Source organism: Geotrypetes seraphini, chromosome 2, assembly GCF_902459505.1.
Source record: "Geotrypetes seraphini chromosome 2, aGeoSer1.1, whole genome shotgun sequence".
In the NCBI taxonomy this organism is placed as follows: domain Eukaryota; kingdom Metazoa; phylum Chordata; class Amphibia; order Gymnophiona; family Dermophiidae; genus Geotrypetes; species Geotrypetes seraphini.
The window spans coordinates 69,313,857-69,338,679 of record NC_047085.1 but is presented as its reverse complement, the minus strand read 5'-3'; the positions used below and the strand labels follow the sequence as shown (position 1 = coordinate 69,338,679).

General features: G+C 43.8%; 1 protein-coding gene across 10 annotated transcripts in view; it reads left to right on the top strand.

Annotated features, from left to right (window-relative positions):
• The window catches only part of VPS13B (vacuolar protein sorting 13 homolog B), a 1,237,203-nt gene that overhangs the window by 58,575 nt on the left and 1,153,805 nt on the right, over positions 1-24,823 (top strand). For all 10 annotated transcript variants that reach the window (XM_033933145.1, XM_033933154.1, XM_033933146.1 and 7 more), the window contains 3 exons: positions 10,062-10,182; positions 14,318-14,485; positions 20,784-20,965. In XM_033933145.1, coding sequence (XP_033789036.1) covers positions 10,062-10,182; positions 14,318-14,485; positions 20,784-20,965 — 471 coding nt within the window. The remainder of the gene's footprint in view (positions 1-10,061; positions 10,183-14,317; positions 14,486-20,783; positions 20,966-24,823) is intronic.

The following is a 24,823-nucleotide window of genomic DNA, read 5'->3' as shown; positions in this document are numbered from 1 at the left end:
TACTAGAGGTGTTTCCTCCTCAAGGGCTGAGTTGTCTGCGATTTCTTTTGAGGAGATTTGCAGAGCTGCAACTTGGTCCTCCTTGAATACTTTTATGAAGTTTTACAGAATTGATGTGGCAGCCAAGCAGGATGCTGCTTTCGGTTCTTAATTTCTGACAGCAGGCTCATCAGTCCCACCCTGATTCTTTGGGATTTCTTTGTTACGTTGCACTTGTCCAGGAAAAGAAAGGGATTGTACAAGAAGGAAAGATTAGGTTCTTACCTTTGCTAATCTTCTTTCTTGTAAATTCACACTCTGTTCCTGGAACCCGCTCTGGGAGTTGCTGATTTGCCAATTTGTCTGCCTTGATAAATACTGGTAAGCTGAACTCATTACTTCTTGACCAGACTTTCTAAGAGTACCATCCGAACATGTTATGCACTTTGCCTCAGGGATCCCTCACTGTGGCGCCCCCTTCTGTTAGTGCAGGCTGCATCTCCTTATAGCACAGTTTCAGGTTTATACTGTTTGTTGACCTGTTTCAATTGTTCATGATTGTTATGAAATTTCATGTTATGAGCAGATTAGACTTGTTCGTTAGGGAATTTCCCATACCCTCCCTTCCTCTACAGGTGTCACTGTCTGCTTTAGCATGAACTGGAGATCAGAGGGCAGTCCTAAGGTAAGAGGGGAGGGTCAGAAAAATTATGTAAATGAGGCTTCCTACAAGCAGTCTTGCGACTTGGGATGCATAACCCATTTGTCCAGGAACAGAGTGTGGATTTACAAGAAAGAAGATTAGCAAAGTTAAGAACCTAATCTTTTGATCAGTCAATCCTCAAGCACTTAAATAATGTTAAACCTATCTTTTTATTTAGAGGATTTTATCTGGGACTTAATATTTATCGACAAACATGTTAAGTGCCAAATCAGGTGCATTGTTAGGAAATTACCCCTCACTGTATATGGTGTTGTGAGCATCAAAATGATAAAAAAAAAAAATAAGATGGAACTTCTTGGAATGACCATTAATAAGCTTTAATTTTCCTTATTTTAATTGTCCTTATGGTACTATTATTATTATTATTATTTTTTTTTTTAACTTTGTAACAGAAAATCTGTAGGATTGGAATAACACATACTGAAACAATCTGTTAAGGCCACCCAAGTTTGTTTAAAGGTCCTTATGGATATGGAAGCCAACTTGTTAATGACTTTCTATCAAACTGTGGAAACAGCATTCAGACCAGCGATATACCATACATGCCTTAGCTATTCTAAGTTAAAGAATGTTGAAAAGTAAATAAAAATAAATAGTTCTCTTGAAAAAAAGTTATATTCCTTTATAAAAACATGCCCAATCAAATTTCACACTCATGGCAGCTACATGTAAGTACAATTGAAAAACAGTGACAAATTTTGAAGACTTGATATGGTTTCAGTCTAATTTATTCTGTCAACATATCCACCTTACTGTAAACTTTCTATAGGAAAACATAATATTTTAATAATAAATGAGCACTTATCTCCATTAAGCAGCTATAAACTAATTTCATTGTTTGAAACAAAGAACAAAACAGCATACCTATCAATTGCTGTTATAATGTAGCAACAAAAACTAAACTTGTTAAATAGCTTGAATTGAATATGTTATTTGAAGAAGTTCAATTTCGATATAGATAATCCAAAATCAGACAAAAGTACTATACAGTATACTTGTAGTAAAACGAACACTGATTAGGACGAACAGCAAGATGTTTGCACCCCAGTGCTTATCATTTGTACATCCTCAAAGAACAGAACACATACACATGAAATATGTCAGTGGTGTAGCCATGAAGGAAGGGTGTGGGGTGGGTTGCCTCCCTAGTCCACCCTGAGCACCCACAAAATTGGAGGGCTGACTACATCCCTAGAATGTGCAGAAAATTAGTAAGTAGATTTTATTCATATTTTATGTTCACCTCCTAGGAATGCACTACATTGTAAAATATAGTGTAAAAACACTTCAGACAAATGCAGTTTTAAACAGTAAGAATACCTTAGGTATAACATTTTTGAATTATAGGGCATTATTAAATATACTGTATGAAAGCATAGTATGCTAAAAGAAATTTCCTTTTGTGGTTGATGCGTGGAATATTCTCCTGGTAGAGGTGGTGGAGACAAAGACTGTGTCTGGATTCAGAAAGTGTGAGAAAGGCACGTGGAATCTCTTAGGGAGAATAGGAGCTAGTGGATGCTGTGGATGAGCAGAATGGATGGGCCATTTGGCCTTTATATGCTGTCATATTTATATGTTTCTATTGATTGTGTTCAGACTAGGAAGGGAAAATAGAGAAATATTTAAAGTTCAACATGTAGGATTTGGGTCATGGATTTGATATACTGCCTTTCTGTGGTACAACCAAAGTAATTTATATTTATTATACGGGCTCACAATCTAACTGGGGCAACAGAGGTAAGTGACTTGCAGTGGGCATCTAGCCCAGGTCCCCAGGTTTTCAGCCTACTGCATTAACCATTAAACTATTCTTCCACCCCCATCTGATTTATTGTGAAAGTAGCAATTGCAGGTAGATTAAACCGCTATTAATGTCAATGATTTCAGAAAACACAGTTCATTGTCCATTTTAAAATTTGATTTAATGCTACTACTACTATTTATTATTTCTATAGTACTTTTTGAAGTATGCAGCACTGGATACACATAAGAGCTGTTGATTCGCTTAGAAAACCTTGATAGGCGGTATATAAAATCCTAATAATAATAATAAACTTAATCAGGGACTGTCGATATAATTTATTCAACACAGGCAGATAGGATAAATAGGAGAGTGTAGAGTTTCATTTATTTTGCTTTCAGAAAGTTCTCAGTTCTAAAAGTAGGGGTAAAAATCCTGTTCTTTAGATCATCTTAGTATTGCTTTCAGTACTGAGATGTTAATTTGAATGCTTCTTTTCTCTAAATGCCCTTAATGACCAATATGGGGCTCGTAATCAAAAAAACTAAAACGTCCCAAAAAAATTCCTAAGTCGGCACTTGGACGTCCGAATCGAATCGCTGTGATATGCAAGTGCCAATAATCAAAACCCTTTTCCTGGATATCTATTGAGACATTTATCCTTCTGTGTGTCCAGAATTCCAGGGGGCATGATGGGAGGCATGGTTTGGGAGGGCTTTAGGTGTGCTTAACTTGGATGTCTTGCGGCAATAATTGGACCTTTTGCCAAGATGTCCTGGATGGAACTTGGACATTCAGAGGTGGACCTGTTTTATAAGCGTTTTAAGTGCCACAAATTCACCCAAACTGACCTCATGACCACTGGATACATTAAGGTATGACATCCCCCATACTCTCCCACTTCTCACTATCCCCCTCTCACCCCCCTAAAAATCTGAATGAAGGAGTATATGCCTGTCTCTAGAACATCAGCACTTGGTATGGGAAGCCTAGTAGAGCATCACTTAGGTATCTTAATAATCTGGTGGATGGGCTAGTGAACCATAAAGAGGAGGACCTAGGCTCATAAGCCACTTTTAACTACTACAGTTATGGTGGAAATTGTGAGTTCACTAAAACCCACCAAAACCCTACTCTACTGCCATATAGGTGCCACCTGTGGCCATGAGAGCTATTGGATTGGTAGACAGATGGGTCTAGTAGGTTTTGGGGGAGTTTTGGAGGGCTTAGCATAAATTATGGTGAAATGATTTTTATTGAGCCAAGAAAAGTACACAGATACAATGTTCCATCTAATAAACAGAGCTCAAACAAATTTTCAAATAAATACAAACTTCCCCCACCCCCCTTCTCCTCCACCCCCATTCCAGAGTCCCACAATCACAAGCATCAACAAGCAAAATAGTAGGTGGGAAGAGAACAAAAGTAAACAAGGACAAATAGCACAGTCAGCAATTCAAAATTCAACTCCTAGCCAAAGGAGTCGTGGTATTCCAGAAAGGCTCCCAGGTAGCTGTAAAACGTAGTCCTCGTGTTGAAGAGAGGTCCAGAACATTCTGACGTTCCCATGACAGCATGACCCATGTATTCTCCACAACAAAATAGTTGGAGCATCCTGATCCAGCCATTTAAGTAAGATACATTTTAGAGCAATCAGAGTGGACCAGCGAAGAAAGGAGCTTGATTCTGGCTGACTGGGATGATGCAAGGGAAGAAATCCAAAGAGAAGTGCAGGTGAAGGGCAAATAGTCACCCTCCAAAGAATTCCAACACAGGCGAAAAGTCTTTTCCAAAAGGCCTGGATCTCCTGACAGGACCAAAACATATGGCCCAGAGTACCATTCGAATGTCCACATTTAACAAAAGCTGCAGTTGATCTAAACTTAACACAATATGCCCTTTGAGGGGACACATAAAGGCAAAATATGATTTTATAATACATTTTCCAAAAATACATGTAGTTCCTCAGAGTGGGCAATCTAGCTACAGCATGCAGTATGGTATCATCAGGTAACAATACAGTAAGATCTTGAGACCAAAAGGTCTGAGTTTAGCAGTCAGGTAAGGGGGATTCATCCTTCAAATAACGGTGATTAAATTTGAGAGGAACTTTCATCTGGGCCGTAGACAATAATTCCTACCTATCGGAACACAAGTTGTCCTTTTGCAAGGAAGCCAATTAGTGTTGGATCTACAGATAGGCAAACCTATCTGTTCAGGTAAGGCCATAATCCAGACACAATTGTGGAAAAGATTTCATGGTGCCATCCTCTTTCACCAGAAAAAACAAAAATTTCAACCCCCCTTGCCTTCCAAAGAGCAAATCGTGAGCCCTCCATGCCAGGCAAAAAGTTGTTGTTAAAGCATATAGGCTAATGCCATGAAACTTTTACACCCATTTCCAGACCCTACGTAAAGGCACACAAAACACACGAAGCTGCAAGTTGGAAGACTGAGAGGACAGGACAGAGTGCAAATAGGCACTGAAATGTTCCCTCCAAAAGCATGCAAGTTCCAAAGATGTGTTAGAAAAATTGGACATATTCTTGAAAAACTCCATTAATGTGGCGCATACCACAGCCAATAGTGAGATAGCGAAGATACAACAAACCCAGACCCCCTTTATAGGAAGGTCTTGCCACCTGCGCATATGAAAGCCGAGCACGATGGCCTCTCCATAAAAAATGCTGAATTATATGAATATATTTGGTCTCGTCTTGACGTAACAAGTACAAAGGAAGAACTTGGAAAACATAAAGCCAGGCGGGAAGCACAAACATGTTGAGTAGTACAACTCTGCCCAAAAGAGACATAGGAAAGCCATTCCACAAGCGCAATTTAGCCATAAAAAAACATAACGGATCCACATTTAAGGCACATAAGGTAGACAGATCGGATGGAATAGTTACACCTAGGTATTTGAAAGATCTATCCGCCCATTGTATAGGAAACGCCCCTTCCCATTGTTGCCGAATGGATAGATGAGATGGCAATTCCACCGACTTGTCTAAGTTGATAGTAAGGCCCAAATAGAACCCATATTCTGATATCAGATCCAGAGCTGTCACAAGAGAACTAGCTGGGTTCATTTGAATAAGCAGTAAGTAGTCTGCAAAAACCAAGGTTTTAAGTTCCTGATCTGATATCCTCAACTCACTTACCTCCGCAAACTGCCGAAATGGTTCTAAGGTAAGAATGAAAATCAGAGGAGAGAGGGGACAACCCTGGCGCGTGCCACGTCTGATAGGAAAAGTATCAGATAAGGCCCCATTAATCATAAGGGAGGCCGCAGGATTGGCATAGAGGGAGCCAAGAGCCGCACGGTAAAACCTCAAAACCCCAATATAATCCAGCGTATGAAAAAGGTAAGACCACGCGACGTTGTCAAACACCTTGGCCGCATCAAGACTTACCAGCAGGGTTGGAACATTGGCATATTGGGCGTGAGCCAAGGCCATTAAGATTTTGCGGACATTGAGCACCGATTGCCTCCCTGAGACAAAGTCCACCTGATCCACATGGAACAGAGTGGGAATATGAGGAAGAAGTCTATCTGCAAGAATGTGCAAGAAAAGCTTGAGATCAAAAATAATCAGAACTGCCTCTCAGTAACCACTAGCCCACAAGAATCCAGGATGTGGAGATGTTAGAGATACCTGAAGCTAGGAACCTGTCTGATCCAGAGCTGCCTACACACCAGGAGCCGATGGAGGTGGGTGATACATTCTCCTTAGAAGAAGGGCTGGGTGAATGCCATGGAGCTGGCATAAACCTCTCAGTCAGGGTTGAAGATAGTTTGTCTTTTTGACTTTTAATGTTTTGGTTTTTGTCCTCTGTCTTAAAGAAAAGTTGCCATGTAAAACCTTCTTTTTCTTTAACTGCAAAAGATTATCATACTTACCTAGTTTAGTAGGCATATTGTCTAAAGCCTCAGGCAATAAGCTAAATAAGGCACTTGAGTAACTATTGGGGTTTTTTTGTCTTTTATTTTGGGAGGAAAAACCCTGAAAGATACTACAAGCTGGAAACTGGGCGTGGCCCAGCAACAAGCTGCCAGAACCACAGCGGCCATATATCCATCCCCTCCACAGTATCCTGATAGACCATTTCCAACCCCATCCCTTTCTTCTGTAAAAGTATCACACCCACCTCCCCTCCTAAATTGTTTACTTCTCACACTATGGGAAGTTCACACAACATTGCCCTCTAAAGTACCCTACCGCATTGTTGACAGTCCATTACAAACCTGGCCCCTCCCATGTCCAAATGGTCTGGATTTGGACGTTTTCAACTTGGACATTTCTTTGGTCGAAAATGGGGTATAAAGTTAAGTGTCTTAAGGGTTGGATGTCCAAGTAGACTATTTAAAAAAAAATTGGGACAACTAGCAGTTCGGCTTTCAAAAATGGACATTTCTGTGCTTTGACTTTAGACATTTAACAGGAAGCGTCCAAATTGGACTTAAAGTCCTTTTTGAACATAGAAACATGATGGCAGATAAAGACCAATTGGCCCATATAATCTTCCCATCCGCAGAAACCATTATCTCTTCCTCTTTCTAAGAGATCCCACATGCCAATCACATGCTTTCTTGAATTCAGACAGTCTTTCTCTCTACCACCTCTTCTGGGAGACTGTTCCATGCAACTACCACCCTTTCTGTAAAACAGTATTTCTTTAGATTACTTCTGAGCCTCTTAACTTCATCTTATGCCTTTTCATTTCAGAGCTTCCTTTCAAATGAAAGAGACTCGACTCATGTGCATTTACGCCATGTAGGTATTTAAACGTCTCTATCATATCTTCCCTTTCCCAACTTTCCTCTAAAGTATACTGTACATAATGAGATTTTAAGTCTGTCCCCATATGCCTTATAACGAAGATCATGCACCATTTTAGTAGCTTTCCTCTGGACCGAATCCATCCTTTTTATATCTTTTTGAAGGTGCAGTCTCCGGAATTGTACACAGTATTTTAAAGGTGATCTCACTAGAGTCTTATACAGGGATATCAGTACCTCCTTTTTCCTACTGGCCATACCTCTCCCTATGCACCCTAACATCCTTCTAGCTTTTGCTGTCACTTTTCAACCTGTTTGGCCACCTTACAATCATCACACCCAAGTCCCTCTCTTCTGTCGTGCAGATAAGTTTTTCACCCCTAAACTGTACTTGTTCCCTCTCATTTGCAGCCCAAATGTTTTCTCTATCTCATAAGCCAAAGTAAAACAATACGCAGGAAACCGAAATTACACTGTTAGGTTTCAAGGACCAAGGAGAAACCTGAGGAAATATTTCTATACCGAAAAGATGGTGGATAAATGAACACCCTCCCATGTTTTGGATAGAAATGTTATCAGAATTCAAGAGAGCATTGGTAAATGCAGAGGGCCCTTGCTTGTGAGGAAATAAAGACAAAATGAGAGGTAGTATGTCCTCAGTATTACTGCAGCACGGTGTTGATGGGCTTTATGGGGGGTTTTCCTGTCATTGTTTTTTGTGTTTCTTTTTAAGAGAAAAGAGTTGAGGCTAGAGAATGAGATAGTGACTGTTACCCGCCAAAACGGGGAGGAAAAAAAATGGTTGCCGCGGGTATGGGGACAAAGCCATTCACTGCCCCGTGGAGCGGTGAATGGCCTTGTCCCCGCAATTAAGTATTTTGCGTGCTTTGCCTCACATCATCCCTCACGATCACGCGGTCCAGCAGCCCCTCTCTCCCTCCTGATCGTCACAGTCCAGGCATCTCCCTCCCTCCCCTTTGCTGGCGATTGTCATTGTTGTATCTCTAAGTGGCACAAGCATTTTCAGAAGTCGTGGGCAGCTGCCTGAAACTTCTCTTCTGACGCAACCAGAAACAAGAAGTTGCGTTGGAGGAGAAGTTTCAGAACAGCCGCACGTGACTTGACAAGAGGCTCAGGCTGCTCGGAGTCAGAACAATGAAAATCGCCAGCAAAAGTGAGGGGAAGGAAGGAGGGATATGCCTGGACTGCAGCAATCAGGAGGGAGGGGGCTGCTGGGCCACGTGATGGGTACTGAGGGGAAGTGGAGAGAGAGGGGGAGGGAAGTGGAAAAAGAGGAGAGGGGAGAGAGGAACAGACGCTGAAAGGAAATGGAGAGGAGAGGAACACGCTGGAAGAAGTTGGGAGAGAGGAGCAGACACTGCAGGTTAGTGGGTAGCAGAGAGATAGGGGAGAAGACATTGAAGGAAAGTGGGGAGGGGAGAGAGTGGAACAAATGCTAAAGGGAAGTGAGGAGAAGAGAGGGGAGCACATACTGGATGGAAGGAGGGGATAAAGAAAAAAGGGTACACGCTGGATTAAGGAGACAGATACCAGATCTGAGGGTAAGAAAGGAGGAGAGAGATGCTAAAAACCACCTTTGGGAGGGAAGGGAAGAAGATGAAGATGCCAAACTATAGGGGAGCAGAGGAAAGAAAATAGGTACCAGACCAATTAGGGGGGGGAGACATGGAAGGGAGAGGCAGACAGTTTCTGGTAGACGCATACAAACAGAGCAGATGCCATAAGGAAGAGCCAGAGAGAAGACAGACAGTGGATGGAAGGAAAAAATGACGAGAAGATGAGGAAAGCAGAAACCAGACAACAAAGGTAGAAAAAAATTTCTATTTCATTTCTTTTTTTTTTTGCTTTAGGATAAAGTAGTATTATAGTTGTGTTGATAAACATTTATAAACAAAGCCCTGCCAGCTGAAGATCTCTTCCTCTAGTTCAGCATCCAGAACTTTGATTTATAAAATGACAATTATTATTTCTTTTTATACTTTATTAAAACAAGTTCAGTAAATATTTATTTGAGGCTTGTACAGATGGGATCAGATGGTTTGCGGGGACAGGTGGAGAAGGGAACCAAGCTCAAGGGGACCGAGCTTGTGGGGACGGGATGGAGACGGGGACAAGCTACAATAGAGGTTTCTACAATGGCCCAGAGTGCTAAATGCTCCAATGCTCATATAATTCCTATGAGCGTCGGAGCACTTAGCGCCCCAGGCCATGGTAGAAACCTCTACCTCGGCTTAGTAAAAGAGGGCCTTTATTCCTTTCAGAAGAAACTGAACATATGTATGAATAATAAATGGAAAAAATATTGTTTGTATTTTGAGGAATTAGCACTACAAAACTATTGCCATTATGTAAGCACTTTCTTCCTTACATGAAATAATAATATGCATTCTTTCAGTAAAAATGTAGACAGATTTCTAATATTTCATTTATTCTAAGTCTTTTAGCTGTCAGATTTTTTTTCTTATCAATAAAAAATAGGCATAGTAGGGAGGGAGGGAGCTGGGTATTTTATTTGGCCTGGGTACTTTTTGCTCTCTCCAAGGTAGACTTGACAGATAGAAACTAGAAGCATTTGACAGAAAAGCAATAAAACATACCTACACTGATTCAGTAAATGAAAATTAATTCAAATGTATGAAGTACAGATCTGAATTTGAAACTGGTATTTATAAGAAGGGCTTTTTTTGTGCCCTCTCATAATTGCATAACAAAATACACAATAACTGGCATGCAAGCAGTGTGTGTCATAAATATGGCTGTTCCATTTTGCTTTCATGACTAATGCAGCTGATTGTTTGCTGGTTATTTTACAGGATGACCAAGAAACCTGTGGCTCCAGTTCTACAAACCGTAGTACCACAGAGAGTGCAAAGCCATCAATAAAGTCACGCAGAGTCCAGCAAGCAGCTCCTACTGACACTGACTTCCCACCAGGTGACTTACTGCATTACATTATGATGATAAATGCTACCACTTCTCTTAAAGAAAATTTTCAATTCATGAATAGAAGATCAAGTTGATACATTAGATCACCATTTCTCTATGGACAAGCAGGAAAGTTACTCCCACATATGGGTCACTGACTGACAACTTGTAGTGCAAGGTGAAACACCATTTCCAAATAATGATCACTAACAGGAAGGTACTGTCCAGATCAAATAACAAGCATTGTAGATTGGATGTGGCCCACCCGTCTGTGATTAAGACCATGAAGGATATAGTACCAGACTTTTATGCACATGATTAATAGATAATAAATAATAAGAGGACAACCTGCAGTGAGATGGCTGGACATGAAAACAACCATGGGGATGACTCTGGAAGACCTTACCGGACTAGCATAAAACCAATCTCTTTTTAGATCTGTAATTCAAGTCGCTAGGACACGCACATGAGTTGATGACGCTAACTAACATGTTGCAGAGTAGAAAAGACTTAGAAACATAGAAACATGATGGCAGATAAAGTCCTAGTAGCCCATCCAGTCTTGCCTTCCCTACCATCTGTTATCATCTCTTCTCCCTAAGAAGATCCCACAAACCTGTCCTACACTATCTTGAATTCAGATACAGTCTTCATCTCTACCACCTACACCAGGAGACCATTCTAAACTAAACTAAACCTTAAGTTTGTATACCGCATCATCTTCATAAAAATAGAACTCGATACGGTTTATAGGTAATTCAATAAATGAGGGAAGGACATAATAAAAAATTAGAGGTTATGAAGAGGATAGCTAGCTTTACATTTTAAATAGATAGCTTTACGTTTTGGAGAAAAGACAGGTTTTCAGATGCTTTCGGAATAATTGGAATGAGCCTAGGTTCTACAGTGGGGCAGGGAGGTTATTCCAAAGCTCAGTGATTTTGAAGAAAAGGGATTTCCCTAATTTACCTGCATACATTCAAGTTTCAAGTTTATTAGGATTTTTATATACTGCCTATCAAGGTTATCTAAGCGGTTTTTACAATCAGGTATTCAAGCATTTCCCTATCTGTCCTGGTGGGCTCACAATCTATCTAATGTACCTGGGGCTATGGAGGACTGAGTGACTTGCCCAGGGTCACAAGGAGCAGCGCGGGGTTTGAATCCACAACCCCAGGGTGCTGAGGCTGTAGATCCAACCATTGCGCCACACACTCCTCCACATGACACCTTTTAACGAGGGGAAAGATAGTTTGAGTATGTGGGTGGATCTGGTAGTGTCAGGTCTTGAAGAATTTCAGGATAGTGGGATTAGGGGAGGAAAAATGCCATGTAGGATCTTGAAAATTAGGCAGGTACATTTAAATTGAATCCTAGAAATCACCGGAAGCCAGTGAAGTTTTGACAGAAGCGGGGAAACATGATCGAATTTGCTTTTTGTGAAGATCAACCTAGCCGCAGTGTTCTAGATCCGCTGAAGTCTCTGAAGATTTTTCTTGGTTAAACTTTGATAGATAGAATTACAATAGTCCAGCCTGGAAAGAATGATTGATTGTACAAAGACAGCAAAATGTTATTGGCGGAAGCAGGATCTCACTTTCCTCAACATGTGAAGACTAAAAAAAACATTTTTTTTACCAGAAAGTTAAGATGATCATTATATAAATCTACTACCCTTTCTGTAAAGAAATATTTCTTACATTACGCCTGATCCTGCCTATCTCTTCCAGTGCAATAGGTGAGACATTCTAGATAATAGGGTTATTTCCCCATGCTCACATGCTCTGCAGAAGGAATCCACCTCGGATTTTTCACTCTGCCTCTGAGGTACTTCACTGGTTGGTTTAGCGCCCTCTACAGTGTTTCCTTCTGCAAAATGTCTGCAGCTGTGTGCTGCTCTCCCCATTTTATTGTTTCAAATTCAATGTAGTTTTGTCCCCTTTGCGGGTATTTTCATGTTTGAGCAGGGTTTCTGTCGCGGACAGCTTTTCATCTGCTTTTGTGCAGATTTGCGGCCGTCCCAGCTGGGTTTGATGGCTTCAGCAGAGGATGCGAAGGTCAGGTGCTTCAGTCCCAGAACAGAGTGTTGAGGCTTGGGTTGGCCGTCTTGGTTCAACCCTGGACAGCTCCTGAGCTCCTTTGTGTTCCTTCTGTGGCCTCTGGGTGGTCAGGTCATCTGCTGGATGGTGACGCATCCCAACCTCATGATTCTAGTTACTCCGGACTGGCCTCATTGTCCATGGTATGTTGATCTCATCCATCTTCAACAGGACAGGAGGCTCCATTTCCTTTTTTGTCGCTACCTTCTCAGTCTGGGTCCAGTGCCTGTGGAGCATCCACAATGCTTTGCTCTTCCAGCATGGCTCTTGAGTGCTCAGTCTGGCTATAGTGTGGTTCTTCAGATGCCATTATTTCAAGACTTTTGCGATTAAAGACGTCCTCTACTTTGGCTTCGTATGCCACAGCCTGGAAGGCTTTTCACAATGGTGTGCTAAGAACCAGGGGGAACCTGAGAGGGCAAACAAACCACTTTCCAAAGATGCAGCCTCCGAACCCTCTACCCCCCCAACAACACCTGCAGGAGGGATCCCAGGCCCTCCTGCCGAAGATGCCCGAACCCGCAAACCCCCACCCCCACAATACCGGCAGAAGGGAGCCCCCGTGAACCTCCCAAACAATCCCCTCACCACCCCAGAACCACCATCACCAACCTGGACCCCCCCACACTAACCGAAAAGTTGGCCGGCTGGATGGGCCAACTCATCCTATGTGCCTAAGGCTCCTCCTATGGGTGGGGCCTTAGGCACATGGGCCAATCAGGCCCTAGGCCCCTCACTGGTGTATCCCACAATGTACCGGGAAGGGACAAGCCCGCCATTCTGAGGATGGCGGGCCTGCCGGCCGGACCAGAAACCCATCCGTCCGGCCAACGTTACAATTAGTGTGTGTGGGGGGGGTCTGGGGTGGTGGGGGGGTTGTTCAGGGGTGGGGGATTTGTGGAGGGGGGCTGTCTTCGGTAGCAGGGCCTGGGCTCCCTCCTGCCGGTATTGTCGGGGTGTTCGTGGGGGGGCCATCTTCGGCATGAGGGCCTGGAATCCTTCCTGCCGGTGTAATTGGGGGGGAGGGGTTCGGGGGCTGCATCTTCGGCAGAAGGGCCTAGGCTCCCTACTGCCGGTATTGGCAGGGGTTCGGGGATACCTCCTGCCAGTTTGAGGCCATTCGGGGGGAGGGGATCACGCAGGAGAGATTAGGTATCTCTTCTGCCGCGATGATGGGGGTGGGAAGGTTGCCGGGGCTGCTGAGCACTCAACAGCCCCTATTCGGAACTTATACCTGTTTTGACTTGGTCTAAGTCAAAATTTATAAGTTACAACTGGGCAATCTCCCTAGACTTTTGGTTATACTTGCAATACGACTAAGTCTACGTTGGCCCACCTCCCTCCATTTCCCCTCCTCTAAAAATGCCTCTCTTCGCTCTAGGCGTTCAGAGGCAGGGTAAAGGCCTAAGCTGGTTTTAGATAAGTCTAAAACCAGCTTCAATTATAGTTATTTGGACGATCTGTCTTTTTGATCGTCCAAGTACCGATTTGGGCCACATTTTGAATGTTTTAAAAATTGTTGTTTTTTATTATAAGCCCCCTAGTGTATGGAATACAACAGGGACTAACAGAAAGAAGATTATCGAAGGTAAAACCTAATCTTCCATTATGTAGGTTCAAAGCCACTTTGAAGGCTATCTCTTTTTGATCAGGCTTTTCTAGCTAGTGGTACACCCTAGCTGCCTGCTGGGTCCAGAACTGAATATCTGTTTCTCCCTTTCAGAGTTACATTATCTCATTTTGATATGATTCTTTCCTAGCGGTACTATGATGCTACTTTCATTTATTCCTACTTTTGAATTTTAATTGTAAACTGTTTTGCTATATTGTTTACTAAAGACAAGTGTATCAAATATTTAATAAACCAAAAAAAGCTGCATTATTTGGATAAATCTGCTGAATATCATCACTGACTGGGTCTGGTGAGCGTTAGTTATTTGGATATCAGGTTCTGCTAACCAGATTAATAGCCTTGAATATTGATCACTTAGTAAATACCTCAAATGTAAACAAGACATTGTTAACTGTCAATTTCTCTTTGGCAGGTTATGTTCAAAGTTTGATTAGACGTGTTGTAAATAATGTCAACATAGTGGTCAACAATCTTATTTTAAAGTATGTGGAAGATGACATTGTTCTGTCTGTCAATATTACTTGTGCTGAGTGTTACACAGCTGATGAGTTCTGGGATCGGGCTTTTATGGATATATCTGGTAAGTAATTTTCACACAAGTATCTGTTCTTTGATAGGTAAAGGTACTTTCTCATTATCTTTTTCCCTTTGAGTCTCCTCTTTTTAGTCTATAACTGTTATATAAATTCATTGAAGAGTCTCATTTGCCATCTGCTAACAGTGAATTGATGGATAATCCAGAAATGTTGAGGGGCATTTTTGATATGATGTCCAAATCTGATTTTGAAAATTTTGCATTTTTGAATCAGAAAAAGTCTTAGCTTATTGGTGTGAAAATTACCCTATTTTAGATATTTTTGTCCTTTAAGGACCATTTCCAAACAAAAAAATGTTAAAGGGAAAAATGCACAAAAACAATTCGGATGTCTGGGGGTCAGCAGTCTTACTGAACTAGCCACACAGACATTCCAGCAGAGCCATGGGGTACTCTAGAGCACTGTTCTTCAACCGCCGGTCTGCAGGAAATTTCTGCCGGTCTGTGCAGGGCCGGTGAGATTGATTAAGTTCAATTTCCTGCCGGTCCGCGCAGGACCGCCAAGATCGATGAGTTATTTTCAGCTGGTCCGGAGAGATCATGGGGCGCCTCCAACAATGGCTTTCTCCCCTCTCTACAGCCCCCCTTCTTACCAGCGCAGCGATTTAGGAAGGCAGCCTTGGGGCTTTTGCTAAGTCACAGCCGCCTCTGATGATGCAACTTCCTTTTTCCTCAGAGGTGGCGTGACCCAACAAAGGACCCGAGGCTGCCTTCCTGAATCGCTGTGCTGGCAAGTAAGCAGAGCTGCTGGGAGGGGAGAAAGCCACTGTTGGAGGCTGGGAAGCTGCTGGGCAAGGGGAAAAAGGGACAGCTGCTTCTGGACCTGGAGAGGGAGAAGGAAAGATGCTGCTGGGAGGGGAGGAGGGAAAGGAGTCTGGGAAGCTGCTGGACAAGGGGAAAAAAGGGACAGCTGCTATTAGACCAGGAGGGAAGGATAAGAAGAGATGCTATTGGGAGGGGAGGAGGGAAAGGAGTCTGGGAAGCTGCTGGGCAAGGGAAAAAAGGGATAACTGCTATTGGACCTGAAGGGAAGGATAAGGAGAGATGCTGCTGGGAGGGGAGGAAGGAAAGAGAGTTACTGCTGGACAGGAGGATGAGAGAAGGGAGAAGGAAAAAAGGAAGGGAGATTAGAGGAGGGGAAGGGGAGAGACAGGCATGAGAAAGCAGAGAAATTGATGATGGGAAGGGGTCAGCAGAGAAATAAGCAGAGAGGGACAACGATGCTAGATCTGCTGTAGGAGAGATAAAAATGAAGAGAGCAGTGAAGCTTGAATGAATTATGTAAAAAGGAGAGAGGGGCACAGGCTAGATGGAAAGGGGAGAGGGGCATAGAAAGAAGACAGATACCATATGGAAGGGGGAGAGGGCAGACAATGGATGGAAGGGGCAGATGCTGGATTGAAGAGACAGAGAGGGCAGACGCTGGAGGGAAGAGAGTGAAAAGAAGATGAAAGCAGAAACCAGAGACAACAAAAGGTAGAAAAAAATAATTTTATTTCTATTTTGTGATTAGAATATATCAGATTTGAAATATATATCCTGCTAGAGCTGGTGTTAGACATAACTGGGGACTGCAAAGCCCAGGCAGTGCTTCTTTAGCTTCCAGCTGGCTTAGGGTGCTCTCTGACCAGGGTGCAATTGCCCTAGTTGCATTCCCCTAACACTATTCCTGTCATGTGTGACTGCAGTATTCTGTTAGCATGATATTTCTGTGTAGCATTCTGTAATAATTTGGCTTGTTCAGTTTTCTTGATAGTAGAGGGGATATATGTGAAGGGGAGGGAGACAGGTCCTTGCTCTGTATATTTGTATTATAAAATGACAATTATACAGAATATTATTTTTTTTTTGTACTTTAATAAAATACTTTCAATATAAAATCATAACTGAGGCTTATGTGGATGGGATCAGATGATTTGTGGGGACCGAGCTCGGGGAGATGTGGCGGGGTTTTTAAATTTTAGTCCTAGTAGTTTGCCGGTCCACAAAATAATTCTTTTATTTCTGCCGGTCCACGGGTGTAAAAAGGTTGAAAAACACTGCCCTAGAGGATGCTGCAGTGAACTTAATTTAAAAGGTCTTAGGTACACACCACATCCCCTTTATATTGTACGGTGAGTTCTTCAGGGTGGGAAAAAAATACTGTACCCAACTGTACTACACTACAATAGATAGCCCTTGTGCCAGCAGCTGTCATCTGCATATGGATTCATTAGGTGTTTTGTGGGTTTTGTAGTTCTCACACTTTCCACCCAAGTATATCAGTTAGAGTGGGATATGGGCCTGGGTCTTAAAAATGAGTTTCAAAAATAGCGATGTGGATGTTTTTGTGTAGAAAGTAGAGAGCTGCACGGGAACGGGGACAACAGGAAACCTGCGGGACATGCGGGGATCCCGCGGGTTCCCCCTTCGGGTCACGGGGATCCCGTGGGGATGCTCCCTAGAGTCGCAGGGATCCCGTGGGGACGCCTCCGAGGGTCGCGGGGTTCCTGCAGGGTTGGATGCGAGGCTCATTTTCTCCCTACCTGCCCTGCCACAGCATACAGCCGATCGGAACGGAAGTCTTCCACGATGTCAGCGCTGAAAGCCCTCCCTCCCTCCGATGTCAGCGCTGACAGCCCTCCCTCCCTCCGACGTCAGCGCTGACATCGGGAAGACTTCTGTTCTGATCGGTTGTGTGCTGCGATCGACAGTGGCATACCAAGGGGGGGGGGCGGGGAGGGTGGTCCGCCCTGGGAGCAGCCATATGGGGGGGGGGTGCACAGCTGGCCAGGTCCCCTTACCTTTCTGGCGCTTCCTCTGACCGACCGACAACAGGCCTGGTCCGACAAACCTCCCTGCCCTGTAGCCGTGAATCTAAATTACTTTCTTACAGCAGCTTCAATACTCCAGCTGCTGTAAGAAGGTAAGGCTACAGGGCAGGGAGGTTTGTCGGACCGGGCCTGTTGTCAGTCGGGCGGAAAAGCGCCACAAAGGTAAGGGGCAGGGAGGGAGAAAAGGAGGAAAGGTGGAGTAGAGAGAAAAAGACGCTTAAGGTAAAACTGAGGGGGGAGAAGGATGCTGAAAGCACTGGGGAAGACAAAGGGGGGAGAAGGACACTGAAAGCACATGGGGAAGACAGAGGGGGGAGAAGGACACTGAAAGCACATGGGGAAGACGGGGGGGGGGAGAAGGACGCTGAAAGCATTGGGAAACAGCGATCATACTATGATCAAGTTCAAGATGGAAGTAGGAATACTGAAAGGAAAGAGAACCATAGCGACAACTTTTAACTTCAGGAAGGGTAACTACGAAGCAATGAGGGGAATGGTAAAGAAGAAACTTAGGAACACTTCCCAAAAATGGCAGACGGTAGAACATGCCTGGTCCTTTTTCAAGGACATGGTGAGCGAGGCGCAAAATCTATATATCCCCAGATTCAGAAAAGGGTGCAACAAGAGTCGAATAAAAGACCCGGCGTGGATAACTAAAATAGTGAAGGAAGCGATAAGCAATAAGAAAAATTCATTCAGAAAATGGAAAAGGGACAAAACTGAGGTAAACTGGAGAGAGCACAGGAAGAATCAAAAAGAATGTCACTGTGTGGTTCGAAAAGCCAAAAGAGAGTATGAAGAGAGACTAGCCAGGGAAGCACGAAATTTCAAACCGTTCTTTAGATATGTTAAAGGGAAACAGCCGGCTAGGGAGGAGGTGGGACCACTGGATGACGGAGACAGGAAGGGAGCGGTGAAGGAAGAGAAAGAGGTCGCAGAAAGACTTAACATGTTCTTTTCATCTGTATTCACAAACGAAGACACAACCAACATACCGGAACCTGAGCAATTCTTCAATGGAAATCAAGCACAAAAGTTAACATCCATAGAAGTGAGCCTTGATGATGTGCGCAGACAGATAGAAAAACTAAAAACTGACAAATCCCCGGGTCCGGATGGAATCCATCCAAGGGTGCTGAAGGAACTAAAGGAGGAAATAGCGGAACTACTATAGCAAATTTGCAACCTATCTCTGAAAACAGGTGTGATTCCGGAGGATTGGAAGATAGCCAACGTTACGCCCATCTTTAAAAAGGGATCAAGAGGAGACCCGGGAAACTACAGACCGGTGAGTCTGACCTCTGTTCCGGGGAAAATGGCGGAAGCACTAATAAAAGAAAAAATTGATGAACATTTTGAAAAACACGAACTTCTGATAACCAGCCAACATGGTTTCTGCAGGGGGAGATCGTGTCTGACCAACTTATTGCACTTCTTTGAGGGAATTAACAAACAGATGGACAAAGGAGACCCCATAGACATCATATACCTAGATTTCCAGAAAGCCTTTGACAAGGTGCCTCATGAACGTCTACTCCGGAAACTGAAGAACCATGGGGTGGACGGAGACGTGCATAGATGGATCAGAAACTGGTTAGCGGATAGGAAACAGAGGGTAGGGGTGAAGGGACACTACTCAGACTGGAGGAAGGTCATGAGTGGTGTTCCGCAGGGCTCAGTGCTCGGGCCGCTGCTATTTAATATATTCATAAATGATCTAGAAACAGGAACAAAGAGTGAGATAATAAAATTTGCGGACGACACCAAACTATTTAGTGGAGCTCGGACAAAAGAGGACTGTGAAAAATTGCAAAGGGACTTGGACAAATTGGGGGAATGGGCAGAGAGATGGCAGATGAAGTTCAATGTTGAGAAATGTAAAGTATTGCATGTGGGAATCAGAAACCCAAGGCACAGCTATACGATGGGAGGGATGTTATTGAATGAGAGTACCCAAGAAAGGGACTTGGGGGTAATGGTGGACATGACAATGAAGCCGACGGCACAGTGCGCAGCGGCCGCCAAGAGAGAGAATAAAATGCTGGGGATAATCAAGAAGGGTATTACAACAAGAACGAAAGAAGTTATCCTGCCGCTGTATCGGGCAATGGTGCGTTCGCATCTTGAGTACTGCGTCCAGTATTGGTCACCATACCTTAAGAAGGATATGGTGTTACTCGAGAGAGTTCAGAGGAGAGCGACACGACTGATTAAGGGGATGGAAAGCCTTTCATACGCTGAAAGATTGCAGAAACTGGGTCTCTTTTCCCTGGAGAAGAGAAGACTTAGAGGGGATATGATAGAGACTTACAAGATCATGAAGGGCATAGAGAGAGTAGAGAGGGACAGATTCTTCAAACTTTCAGAACATAAAAAAACAAGAGGGCATTCGGAAAAGTTGAAAGGGGACAGATTCAAAACGAATGCTAGGAAGTTCTTCTTTACCCAACGTGTGGTGGACACCTGGAATGCGCTTCCAGAGGACGTTATAGGACAGCGAACGGTACTGGGGTTTAAGAAAGGATTGGACAATTTCCTGCTGGAAAAGGGGATAGAGGGGTATAAATAAAAGATTACTGCACAGGTCCTGGACCTGATGGGCCGCCGCGTGAGCGGACTACTGGGCGCGATGGACCTCAGGTCTGACCCAGCGGAGGTATTTCTTATGTTCTTATGTTATTATGAAAGGAAATGGGGAAGAGAGAGTGGGGAGAAGATGCTGGCAGGGAAGAAGACAGAGATGCCAGACTATGGGGGGAGCGGAGGGAAGAAGATGGGTGCCAGACTAATTTGGAAGGGAGGAGAAATGGGAGAGGCATAGTAACAGAGCAAATGGAAGACGCAGAGAGAAAAGAGATAGTGGATGGAAGGAATTGAATGAGAACATGAGGAAAGCAGAAACCAGGCAATAAAGGTAGGAAAAAAATTCTAAATTTTTTTTTTTTTGGCTTTAGGATAAAGTAGTATATTAGTTGTGTTGATAAAAATTTATAAACATTAGAGGCTCTGGTAGAAACCCGTTTACAAAGTATGTATTCTTCCCAATTAATATTTCCAAATTAATAAAGTCTTTTTGCTTATTTGTAAATGGGTTTCTACCAGAGCCTTTAATTCAGTAGCATAATTAAATGAAATAACTATTTCTGGAGTTTATAGGGATGGGTGAGGACGGAGGGGATTCCTCGCGGGGACGGGTGGGATTCCTCACGGGGATGGGTGGGGATGGGTGGGATTTCTGTCCCCGCGCAACTCTCTAGTAGAAAGTCCATCTGCTGCTTTGTGACAATTTTAGACTCTTTGAAAATAACCCCATAGTTACTTCTGCCACAGAAAAGAAGAATGAGCCTAATGTTGATAATTGCAGTAGAGGAAGTATTTGCTTGTGAATGGCAGAACCTTGCTTTTCATAGATTTGCTGCAAAAGAATTTTACAAATTTGTACCCATTAATTTATTTCTTTTATTTCTAAGCCACTGATCTTGTACTACGGAAGGTTATCAATTTTTCTGACTGCACAATGTGCCTTGACAAAAGAAATGCTAGTGGCAAAATAGAATTTTATCAAGACCCACTGCTTTATAAATGTTCCTTTAGAACTCGTCTGCATTTTACATATGACAACCTTAATTCCAAGATGCCATCTATCATTAAAGTAAGTAACCCAAATATTTTTAGCGTTTACTAATGTAATATTTTCTTATTTGTGATATAATTGAATATTTGAGATTGGCAAAATATGAAAAAATTTTCCTCAATCTATATATTTACTTAAGGAAATGTTTAACTTTTCTCAGTGGAGATTTAATTCTGTTATATATGTTGAAAGGACCTCCTATAATAACGTAAGAACTTAAGAATTGCCATACTGGGACAGACTGAAGGTTCATCAAGCCCAGTATCCTGTTTCTAGCAGTGGCCAACCCAGGTCCCAAGTATCTAGCAAGATACCAAGTAGTAAAACAGATTTTATGCTTCTTATCCTAGGAATAAGCAGTGGATTTCCCCAAGCCATCTCAATAATGACCTATGGACTTCTCTTTTAGGAAATTATCCAAACCTTTTTAAAACCATGTTAAGCTAACTGATTTCACCAGATACTTCGGCAACGAATTTCAGAGTTTAATTACACATGTGAAGAAATATTTTCTCTGGTTTGTTTTAAATCTACTACTTAGTAGCTTTATTGCATACCTCCTAGTGTTTTTGGAAAGAGTAAACAAGCGATTCACATCTACCCTTACCACTCCACTCAGCATTTTATAGACTTCTATCATATCACCCTTGAGCCATCTCTTCTCCAAGCTGAAGAGCCCTAGCAATTTTAACTTTTCTTCATTGCCCTTCTATGTACCTTTTCTAATTACGCTGTATCTTGATTCAGTGTTCTCCCCAGCGCTTTTCAGCCGGGTGCTCCGCCCAGCAAATTTACATTACCGCCCGGCAGTCATCTGCCGAATCCTGCTGCCATCACTGCTTAGCGCGCAGCCTGAAGAGCCGCCGAAAGACTCCCGCCGGACTTTAAACAAAACAAACCCCAGCAAGCGACTCGAACCCGGCTTCCCTCCGAAACCGGAAGTTACGTCGGGGGGGGGGGGGGTAGGGAAGAGAAGCCGGCACTGACCATTAGAGCCCCAGAGCATGCGGGAGATAGGCCAGCCACATAGGGAAGCTTACTTGCTCTTGCTTACTTCAGGCCTTTCTCGCTGCCGGGTCCTGCCTACTTTCTGTTTCCGCGAAGGCAGGACCCAGCAACGAGAAAGGCCCGAAGTGAACAAGAGCAGCAAGTTGTCGCTGACCTTTGGGAGATAGGTCAGCGACGAAGGGAAACTTGCAACTTGCCTTTATCTGTAGCGAATCTTCCGGGTGTGTGAGACGGGAGGAGAAATGCTGCTTAACCCAATTAGAGGGGGAGGGGGAAGAGAAATGCTGGTGCTTCTGCTGTACCCAATGGGGGGGGGGTTTAAGAGAAATGCTGATGATGCTGCTGCTGTACCCAATAGGGGGAGGGGGAAGAGTCATGCTGCTGCACCCAATTAGGGGGGAGGGTGAAGAGAAATGCTACTTCTGCTGTACCAAATTGGGGGGAGGAAAGAGAAATGCTGATGATACTGCTGTACCCAATGGGGGGAGGGGAAGAGAAATGCTGCTGCACCCAATTGGGGAGAGAGAGGGAAGGAGGGAGAAGGAAGATCAGGAAAAGGAGGAAAGAGATGCAAAGACCATGGGAGGGAGGGAAAGGAGATACCATGGAGTGGAAGAGAGAGATGTCAGGGCATATGGGGGGGGGGGGAAAGCAGGGCCGGATTAAAGGATAGGCCCAGTAGGCACAGGCCTAGGGCCTGAAATGGTCAGGGGGGCCCGCCAGTGCTGTGCTTTGGGGCCTCACCCTTGCTGGATTCGCTGGCAGCAGCAGCAGCCTCATCATCATCCCGGGCGCCCCCCCAAACCCGTTCCGACCCTCCTATCTCTCCCTCCTTCCCTCATCAGTGACATGCCAGAGGGAATCACGGCAGGAGAAAGTGCTGAAGCAGCCTGCTTAGAGTAGAGCAGTGCTGTTTAGAGTCTCATGATGGGAGGGAGGGAGAGATAGGAGGGTCGTGGGGGGAGAAGAGTAGCAGTCTGCCCCGGGTGCTCGGCCTGGCGTCATGAACTTCTTTGGCTAGCAGCGGCATTTACAATTCACTGCTGTTGCCAGCTTCAGGCCTTCTTCTCTGCTGGGTCCTGCCTACTTCTGTTTCTATGAAGGCAGGATCCGACAGAGAAGAAGGCCCGAAGCTGGCAACAGCAGCGAATTGTGAATGCTGCTGCCTGAAGAAGTACATGACGCCAGGCCTTGGGTGACAGAAGGAGGAAAGGGAGCAGAGGGGGAGAGACTTGCTGCACACAACTGGAGGGAGAAAGAAGATGAGGGAGGGAATAAAACGAGATGCCAGGGATTGGAGGGAAGGAGGAAAGTATGCCAGACCAAGGGAAAAGGAAGGAGAAGATGTCAGAGCATGGAGGGGGAGGGGGAGATGGAAGAAAAGGAAAGAAGTGAGATGCCAGAGAATCAGGGAAGGGAAGATACCAGACTGTGGGGTGTGAAGGAAAGAAAGGAGAAGAGAAACTTGCCAGAGCATAGGGGATGGGGTGTTGACAGAGAGAGAAAAATGGAGAGGTGGCAGAGCTGAAATCAATCATGTTCAAAGGAGAAGAGAAGGGGCACAGGATAGACAGTTTATTGAAGGAGCATAAAAAGAGGGAAGATGCCATATGGAACGGGGAGAGGGCGGACAGTGGATGGAAGGGGCTGATGCTGCATGGAAGAACGGACTAGAAAGAAGAGTGAAGACAAGATGATTAAAGCAGAAACGACAAAAGGTAGAAACATTTTTTTTGTTGCTTTGCGTAGAATCAAGTAGTATTGTATCTATTGATTAAAGTTTATAAATAGGAAATGGAAATAAGGCAGTTTTTTGGGGACTAAACCCCTTTCCTCAGGTCAGGACATGATACCATAACAGCAGGGGTGCCCAAATGGTCGAGCGCGATCGACCAGTAGATCGCAAAGGCAATGTGAGTCGATCGCGTTGCCTTGGCAATCTTTTTCTTCCTGCCTCCCTGAGCCAGGCCAGGCACGTACAAGCGCCGGACTCACAAGACTTCACCTCTGACATCAATTCTGATGTCAGAGAGGAAGTTCTGGGCCAGCCAATCGCTGCCTGGCTGGCTTGGAACTTCCTCTCTGACGTAAGAATTGACATCAGAGGTGAAGTCTTGTGAGTCCAGCGCTTGTACATTCCTGGTCTGGCTCGTGGAAGCAGGGAGAAATCGGCATGGTGGCTTAGGGGGTAGGGAAAGAATCGGGGAAGTGGAGAAATTGGCGCGATGGCTTGGGGGGCAGGGGGAGAGAGAAAGAAAGAGACAGAAAGAAAAGGGGAGGGGCAGAAAGAAAAAAATATTGGATTTATAGTCAGAAGAAGGAAGTGCAAAAAGAGACTCATGAAATCACCAGACAAAAAGGTAGGAAAAATGATTTTATTTCAGTTTAGTGATCAAAATGTGTCTTTTTTAAGAATTTATATCTGCTGTCTATATTTTGCACTATGGCCCCCTTTTACTAAACCGTAATAGCGGTTTTTAGCGCAGGGAGCCTATGAGCATCGAGAGCAGCGCAGGGCATTCAGTGCATCTCCCTGCTCTAAAAACCAGTATTACAATTTAGTAAAAAGGGAGGGGGTATATTTGTCTATTTTTGTATAGTTGTTCCTAAGGTGACATTGCATAGAATCGTCTGCCTTGACCTCTTTGAAAACCCACGGAATATAAATGATAATTAACATTTTCTCTGCGTATAGTGTGCTTTGTGTTTTTTTTTTTTAATTTTATTGTTGGTAGATCATTTTGACTTGGTCATTTTAAAAGTAGCTCGCAAGCCCAAAAAGTGTGGGCACCCCTGCTGTACAGTCATTTCTTGTATGACTGGATGAGCTATATTTATCTTTTTTTTTTAGTTTAAATTCATGCAGAA